The 7,549-nt window shown below is 35.8% G+C and overlaps 1 protein-coding gene across 4 annotated transcripts; it reads right to left on the reverse strand.

Moving 5' to 3' along the window:
- Positions 1 to 332: 332 nt before the first annotated feature.
- LOC114713247 (sarcolemmal membrane-associated protein-like) lies at positions 333 to 5,754 on the reverse strand. 4 transcript variants are annotated; one of them, XM_028897852.1, is made up of 9 exons: positions 5,687 to 5,754; positions 3,605 to 3,698; positions 3,230 to 3,289; positions 2,994 to 3,096; positions 2,061 to 2,658; positions 1,149 to 1,284; positions 822 to 989; positions 618 to 728; positions 333 to 465 (listed from the first exon to the last, which is right to left on the reverse strand). In XM_028897852.1, the coding sequence occupies exons 1-8, from the start codon at positions 5,716 to 5,718 to the stop codon at positions 672 to 674; spliced, it is 1,248 nt and encodes a 415-aa protein (XP_028753685.1). In that variant the 5' UTR covers positions 5,719 to 5,754; the 3' UTR covers positions 333 to 465; positions 618 to 671. The 4 variants fall into 4 exon arrangements, with proteins under 4 accessions (XP_028753685.1, XP_028753687.1, XP_028753686.1 ...); XM_028897854.1 differs by lacking the exon at positions 5,687 to 5,754 and adding an exon at positions 4,223 to 4,283 and having other exon boundaries at positions 3,605 to 3,687; XM_028897853.1 differs by lacking the exon at positions 5,687 to 5,754 and adding an exon at positions 4,223 to 4,277.
- Positions 5,755 to 7,549: the final 1,795 nt, after the last annotated feature.

A 7,549-nucleotide genomic window follows, 5' to 3' on the forward strand; every position in this document is an offset into this window, starting at 1 on the left:
GTGACGGGAAATTTGAACTTAAATTTAGGCATTTAAAATACTAAAAATCTTCATACCCAAACATATATAGATGAATTTACAATTACAAGAGCAACTGTTATGCTCAAGCCATGACCTACGATTTCGTCTAGGGCGTACTGAAAACATCACAATACTAGGTTGCTCACGCCCAATATAAAAAAATAGCAAAATTTCAAATGACAGAATTTGACCTAAAAGTCAATCCTTCACAACATTCCCCACCCTGATCAAGACTATTGCAAGAAAGAAGAGAAGAGAGAGAGAGAGAGAGAGAGAGATCGCAGGCATCTGTACAAAATTCAATCAATGTGTTTATATCAATTCTTGCACCCCATATCACAAAATACACTGTAACACGCACGAGCTAGTTCTTCTGTACAGCCACTTCATTTCTCTTCTCCAGGAACCAAGACATGAGAAGACATCCTACATCTTTCAGTACATCTGTCCACGATATAGTAATTTTATCAGCAGTATATTATGCAAAGCAATTACAATCAGCACAATAACAATACATCATTGAGAAAGAATAACAATTCATAAACAGACCGCGTGAAAGGATTAAAAGGGCTCCAAATATATAAGTAGGCACAAACCTCTAAGATGAGTCTCTTCTGATGAACTTGAAAAACTTTGAATAATTCCAGTTTCTACACTTCAGGGAGACCGCGGACAGCAAATAAAGATTTTCTCTGTTCTCTTTGAAGCTTGATTGCAAAGAAAAAGGACGAAAGTCACGCATTTTCTTGGATTAGCTTCTGATAGACGAGAGAAAGGAGGCCATGAGTTTACAATTATACCTGCGCTTCTAACTCGGCAATTCTTTGCAAGGATGCCTGTTCAATGCGAGCACGATGCTTACGTTCTTCTTCTAACAAACCTGTAACTTGATATCTAAGCTCTGCCATTTCTTGAGCAAGGTCCTCTGCTTCTTCTTTGGCCTTCAACTTTTCTTCTCTTAATTCTTCCTAGTAAAAGTTTGAAATCACTATATACATGTCCAGGCTCTAAATAAACTTGAGTAGATCAAATTGCGCAATTAAAAAGGTACACCGTATTTTCACTTTTGTATTTCAGGAATAGACGCCAACCATTTCAATATTTTGTGCTTCAATAAATGTACACACCTTAAGTTTCTCCACAAGTGTTTTATACTTTTGCATCTGATGTGACATCTTCTGCATCTCCTCTTTAATATCTGCATCTGTTTCCAACGCCAAAGATAGCCTCCCAAGGAGTGGACCCAATACTTCTCCATAAACACTTGTGGAAATACATGAAAATATTGTCATAAATTTTGCGAAAGAATGCTTCAATTCAGTAAGTTCAGATTAAAATAATTTAAAGGAAACAATTCAATTATGAACCTAAATTATCAGTAACTGCCAGCCAAAGAAGATCACATGACAAAAAATTTCCTCTCGGCAATTGTACACTAGTGTCCAAATTGACATGTTGAATATTTCCTGGTATGCTTGCCGTTTATGGAATATTACATTCAACAGTTGAGATTAAATGATTGAAGACCATATATATAGGAATTAGGACCCAACTGGAACATTATTTGGCTAATAAAATTACAAATAAACCAAGGCACTTCTTCAATTTTCAGAATCCATCATCTATATCCCTACATTTAAACATACAATCTCACAAGAGTAAAAGGAGCAATTAAGTAAAGTGTAATAAGTTCAATGCTTACAATATCAGGCATCCACTTAATGACAAAAGTAAAGACACTGTGGCTCTGAAATATTACTAATCAGTGCTTCTTTTAAGGGAGAACATTCATTAGCAAGAAAGAAGAAGAAAGTAGAAAGAGACGCCCGATTTGATTTTATGCCCTTGAAGAAGAGAAATTGGCAATTTCATTCTGAAACTATCAAATAAAAGATCAAGCAAAACTGCCAGAGTCACAAGCTCACCACCATAGAGGAAAACCATTGTCCTTCCATTATAACACAATTATGATAGCATACTTAACAGGACACTTGTTACATGCAGATTAGTTGAAAAACCAAACATCTTCCATTGTATACCTTATATCCTTTGATATGTCTGAACCCTTCTCTTGTTCGCTCAAGGAAGACTGACCATTGAGTTGTGATCTGTCCTTCTTTTCTAGCCACTCTTCAACCTTCTGAGAAAAATTTCCGGTGTTCACATTGACAGCATCAATCTTATTGTTAAGTTTCTTATTTTCCTCATTCAGAGAGACAATATTTTTTTGGGCTTCCTGAAATTTAAATTGAAGCTCTCCAATCAATCTACTCATTCTAGTGTTTTCCTCCAGAGTTTCCTCCTGTATTTTCTTAGCCTCAAAGTGACTCTGCTCCAAGGCCATCATGTCAAGTTTCATGCACTCTACCTCACATTCAGACTCTAATGCCATGGATGAAATTGATTCCTTAAATTTCTCTACGGACAGTGTTGACTTCTCCAATTCCATTTCTTTAGTCACTAATTCCTTCAACAAGAAAAATTGTTCAGAACTGGATCTCTGCAGCTCCTCTTTTAACCTGATAACCTCATCTTGTAAGCCTTCCATATCCTTTATTTTCAGTTTAAAGCTGTAAACAAGCTCTTGCAGGTATTTGACCTCCATGTTCCTTCCATTAAGCTGATCCTTAAGGTAATCTGTATCGAGTATGATCAAATAAAGCCAATGAGTAAAACCTCCAAAAAAAAACCTACTAGATAAATCAAATTCATTGAAAATCGATGATTATTACAACTTAATTTGCTGGCCAAAAAGAACGAAAAAAATAATGTTATTGGACGGCAATCATCTGTTGCACAAAAGGTTCACTTATGAGAGAGAGTAAAGACGTGCAACTTATATGCATATAAATAAAACAGAATTGACAACATGGACTACTTTCCATCTATCAATAATCTGAAAGAGCTTTAATTACTTTCATAGAAAGAACCCATTCAAAGAGCATCTAAAGCTAAGAAACATGACAAACTACCTATTTCCTGAGAGCAGTTCAATAGCTCTTCTTCCAACCTCTGTATGTGTGTCTTATCTTTTATGCTAGTCTCTAATAATGACTTCTCATGTAGTTCTATTATCTGCATCAATGGCAAAAATCAGACTAGTATCAGATCATAATGTTACATTCCCACTCTCCCTACAAAAATATGTAAAATGCCTGATAAAACATAATGTAATATAATAGCTTGAACTCAATCTGGTGTGACGTACCCGGAGTAGCTCAAAAATTTGGGATTGTGAACAATTTATCATGTCCTTCTCTTTTCTAAGCTGCATGTCAAACAGAATCCACATCAGTAAAAAGTTCAAATGATATATAAATTACATACAGCATGGAAAAGGGCTCTGTTCTTTTAGGACACACAATTAAAGTTTGTTAAAGCAGTCAACAAATATATATATATATATATATATATATATATATATATGACGACCAGTTTGATTAAATATCAGTAACCCATGTAAGGATTTCTGTTCTCTCGAGCACAGAATGAAAGTCATCCAGTCTTATGTGACTTCACATTCCTAATAGGGTACATGATTTGATTCCGCGTAGCAAGAAGCTGAAAGGGGTAGAAACGGTACCTCTCTACATCTTGTTTTAATTTTCAAGAGTTCCTCCGCGTTAAAAGAAGTATCGGTGTCACTTCTGAAATTATTTGACATTTCTGCAAGCAATCTGACGCAAGTGCCTTAGGGAGGAGTACATGATGGGTGTTTATTAACAGATAAGTCGCGTTAAATTTGGCAGTAGTGGTACATACGAAAGAACAAACACCAACCAACAGCTAACGCGCAACAGTTTTTCCAAGATTAAAGATATATAACAGTCAAATGGATTAGCAACTGAAGACAAAAAAATTCATAACATGATTCTGCAAGTAATGAAGTTGATTTTCAAATTTCTTAAAAGTACCTAATCTTAACTACCTCAGCTACTTTCTCCAGGTGAAACATAACATAAGGGAGAAATGATAGAATGCGAGCTTGACCCATGATTAAACAAATACTAGTTTTTTCATGTTCATCGCCCCATACGAAAGAACTTAGTAAAACCCTTGACGGGGATTTGGTAGATATATAATTGGGAAGTACGCCTAAAGATTCAATCCTCAGAAAAACCGACTCCGAACTCATTCATCAGCACCGAATACATTAATATATCGACATGAAACAGAAACGGTAGGAATCTGAGCTAGTTACCTGAATTAGATAATTCGTCTTGGGAGAAAAATTAAGCAAATACGAAGGTTAGTCCATGCTATTCCCATTACAATGATTCAAAATTTAAATGCAGCCCCCATGGCAAGGTTCGAAGACATTCTATTTGAGCTGGCATGGAAAATGGGAAGAAAAGGAAGGAACACGCGATGCTAGGTGCTTATTATCTTCGGATTGGGCTTGTTTAAAAGGCTAATTATTTGGGCCCGATGTGCAAGAGTGAAGCATTAAATGGATTTCATCAACTTTTTTTTTAGAATGATCCATAATTTCATTCTAATAAATTCATGTTTTTCTCCACTTGGCCGAGTGGTTTGTGTGTAGGAGTGTGCGTTGCGGGTTCGATCCCTCCTCTTGTAACAAAAAAAAATTCATGTTTCTGTTCACATCTAATTGATTTATCACTTTTATTTAGAACTAAAGTTTAAAATCCTTCTATCATAGATCTAAGACCTATTTTATAATACAATTTGTACTACAAAATAAGCCTGAAATAGGAGGAATATAATTTAAACACTATCTAAGGCATCCAACTAATTATGCAAAAAAATCAATTATTCATTTTTATTCTGGCAAAAAAAATTTATTAAGTTAAAAAGTCATTCAAAGAATTTAAAAATTGTTTAAATTGAAAGTCATTGCCGTTTAATTTTATCCTATGTTTAAATTATCATAATTTAATTTTTCATTTAAAAGCGCGTTCAAGTTAATTAAATTTAAAAATATTAACATGTACCATAGTACATGAGAGATAAATATACTTCTGTATTAATGGATAATAAATTATATATAATTTTTATATCTTTATTATTATCCTTAAAATATTGAGTATAGAAAAATATAATAAACATGTAGCTTAATACGAGAAGTCGAAAATGATAACAAAAATTTGACAATGCAACTAATTGTCCAAAATTTCGAAAAGTACAATTTCTTTTTGTCACATTATCCGTGAAAGATCCACTGCGCTAAACTGCACCGTTGACTTTTTGCATAAAATAAATAAAGGCTTTTGTAAGGTCAGTATCCCCAATTTCCCATGTGGTAGAAATGACAATAAGATCACAAAGAGGCATTTCCATTCCCATCGATCTGCAGCGTAAGCCTTGCCTTTTCCCGTGTAGGACTTGCCTTCTAATCACAGTTAACAGCCAAGTCATCTTATTCTGCCAGTGCTGAAAATAATGTAGGGAAAATCACTATAAGAAAGAAATATAATCACTAAAAAATCTTACAACAAGTAATGTAAAATTATAAATCATTGTTATTTTGTGTACCAAAACTTATCATTGCGTATTGCACATTTGTTGTGGGACATTTGAGTGATTATTTTTCTTGCCTGAAACCTCATAGGATCATGGTCATTCTTCCAATAATGCATGGGACCTCCAACTCCAAACGTTTTCTGTCCCTAGCTCTCTTCGCTATGAATATATATAATTTGACCCTGGCTGCTTCTGCATCATCAGCTTCACCATTACAGCATGCTTCTGCCCAGCAAGGTGAAAATTGAACACCGTTTGGCTGTTGCACCCACATTACATAGAGTGCATATTCTAATGTCAGTTTCTGCTGCCCCACCTTTTATAAGTTTACGTTTCTTTGCTTCAATATCCTCAACCATGGCTGCTTATTTGGCTTCTGTGAATTTATCCCTTCATCTTCACAAGTGTTTGGGCCTTTCCTGGGGCCTAACAACTGGATTGGTTGCGCGCTGCAAAGCATTATTTGATTTTGAGAGCAACCCCAGGTTCCTCAGGTGTTTCCTCCCAGCTAAGTGTGTCATATATACATCCCTGCTGTTGCAACTGATCTTGCAAAGTTCGCACCATGCAGGTTGGGTAGAAATTTCTTTGGGCCTTTTTTCCAAGGACCAATGCCAAGATGCTTAAACGCGGCAAGATAGAACCAATACCATTATCAGACATCAAGCTAATCTGCAAAGTGAACAAAAGTTCTCGGTTAATGTAGAAATCGTCTAGTCGTTCTTATAAACCATAACAGTTTTTGTTTGCATTTCTACATAGCAAGCCAAATAAAAATCCAGTAAGAGATATGCACAGAACAAAATGAGGTGCGGTATTTTGGAGTAAACGTAATTGAGCAATTGAAACAGAAACCAAGCAAGGCTGCAACATCTAATTCAAATTATCTGATGGTTGTAGATAGCAATGCTAAGGTTCTCAAAGGAGTTGAAAAAAATATAGTACAATTATAGCCAACCGCTCTCACAAGCATTACTTAATTCAACCAAATACCAGCAGAAGTATTTCACACCCTATCATGTATGACCATTTGAGATCATGGTTGCCCCCATTAAGGGGCTTTTAACACATGCTAACTAAATTGGTAGCATCAATAATTCAATATTGAGCAAAGAATCGCAACAGTTTACCATATGGAACTAATTATGAGTTATTAGTTCCAGATGAAAAGAACGTTTGGAGTTTGGCCAGCCAATACACGTACAAGTGAGTCAAGATTGATGGGCATGGGTTAAAGATACTAGTCATTTGGAAAATAAAAAAACAAAGAGATCAGTGGAGATGAGCTGAAACTTTTCACAATAAGAACAAGACACTCAAGAACGGCTAATTATGAAACAGTGTTTATACAAGACTTCACTGTCCCAGCAGCCAACACTTACTAGTAAAACGAATATCAAGAGTTAAAAAGGATTATTCAAAGCAAAAATTCACCTGAGCAGCATGCTTTTTCCCAGATAGGTGTTGTTTTATACACATCTTGACTATTGCAGGCGACGTTACATATCGTGCAAACCCTTACTGAATCAACTGCTGCACCGCCACTCACAAGCTTCTGTTTCTTAGAGACTCTAACCTTTGCTCACACACACCAAATAAATCTTGTCCTTGGACCCTATTTATTTGACTTTGTAAACTTGCATGAGAGGCTCCTGGTATCGCTGTATTGGTGGGGCTATTTAGCAATTGCATATTCTTCCTGTGCTCTCTTCTGTTACGAGCTTTTCAAAAACATCTTTGTTTGTGCAATCAATTTTGCAAACCTCACATTGCATTGGTTCATTAGCTTTGGTTTGGTTTGGCATAGGCAACGGTAATGGGGTAAGACTAGGCAAAAAGTTGACGCCCCCAGATGTCATTCCACCGCAGAAGAAAAACTTGCGGACACAGCCGAAGTCCCATTGAGAAGCTTTGGGCAGCCCTGAAATCACAGAGTTGTAATCCAAGAAAAACAGATTAAATCGGAAACTGCTCATTAAATTGATAAAAGGAATAAGAAAAGGTAAAATCTACCTACTACGGCCACTCAATAATTTTTTCCCCC

This window comes from Neltuma alba, unplaced genomic scaffold, assembly GCF_004799145.2.
Source record: "Neltuma alba isolate B1F8T4 unplaced genomic scaffold, ASM479914v2 tig00011420_pilon, whole genome shotgun sequence".
Classification (NCBI taxonomy): Eukaryota; Viridiplantae; Streptophyta; class Magnoliopsida; order Fabales; family Fabaceae; genus Neltuma; species Neltuma alba.

Coding starts and splice junctions, on each gene's coding strand:
- LOC114713247 (XM_028897852.1), bottom strand. CDS start 5,718: ATGGTGAAGCTGATGATGCAGAAGCAGCCAGG. Junction 3,097..3,229: donor AAATTTTTGAGCTACTCCGG/GTACGTCACACC, acceptor CCATTGATGCAG/ATAATAGAACTACATGAGAA. Junction 2,659..2,993: donor GAACTGCTCTCAGGAAATAG/GTAGTTTGTCAT, acceptor TACTCGATACAG/ATTACCTTAAGGATCAGCTT.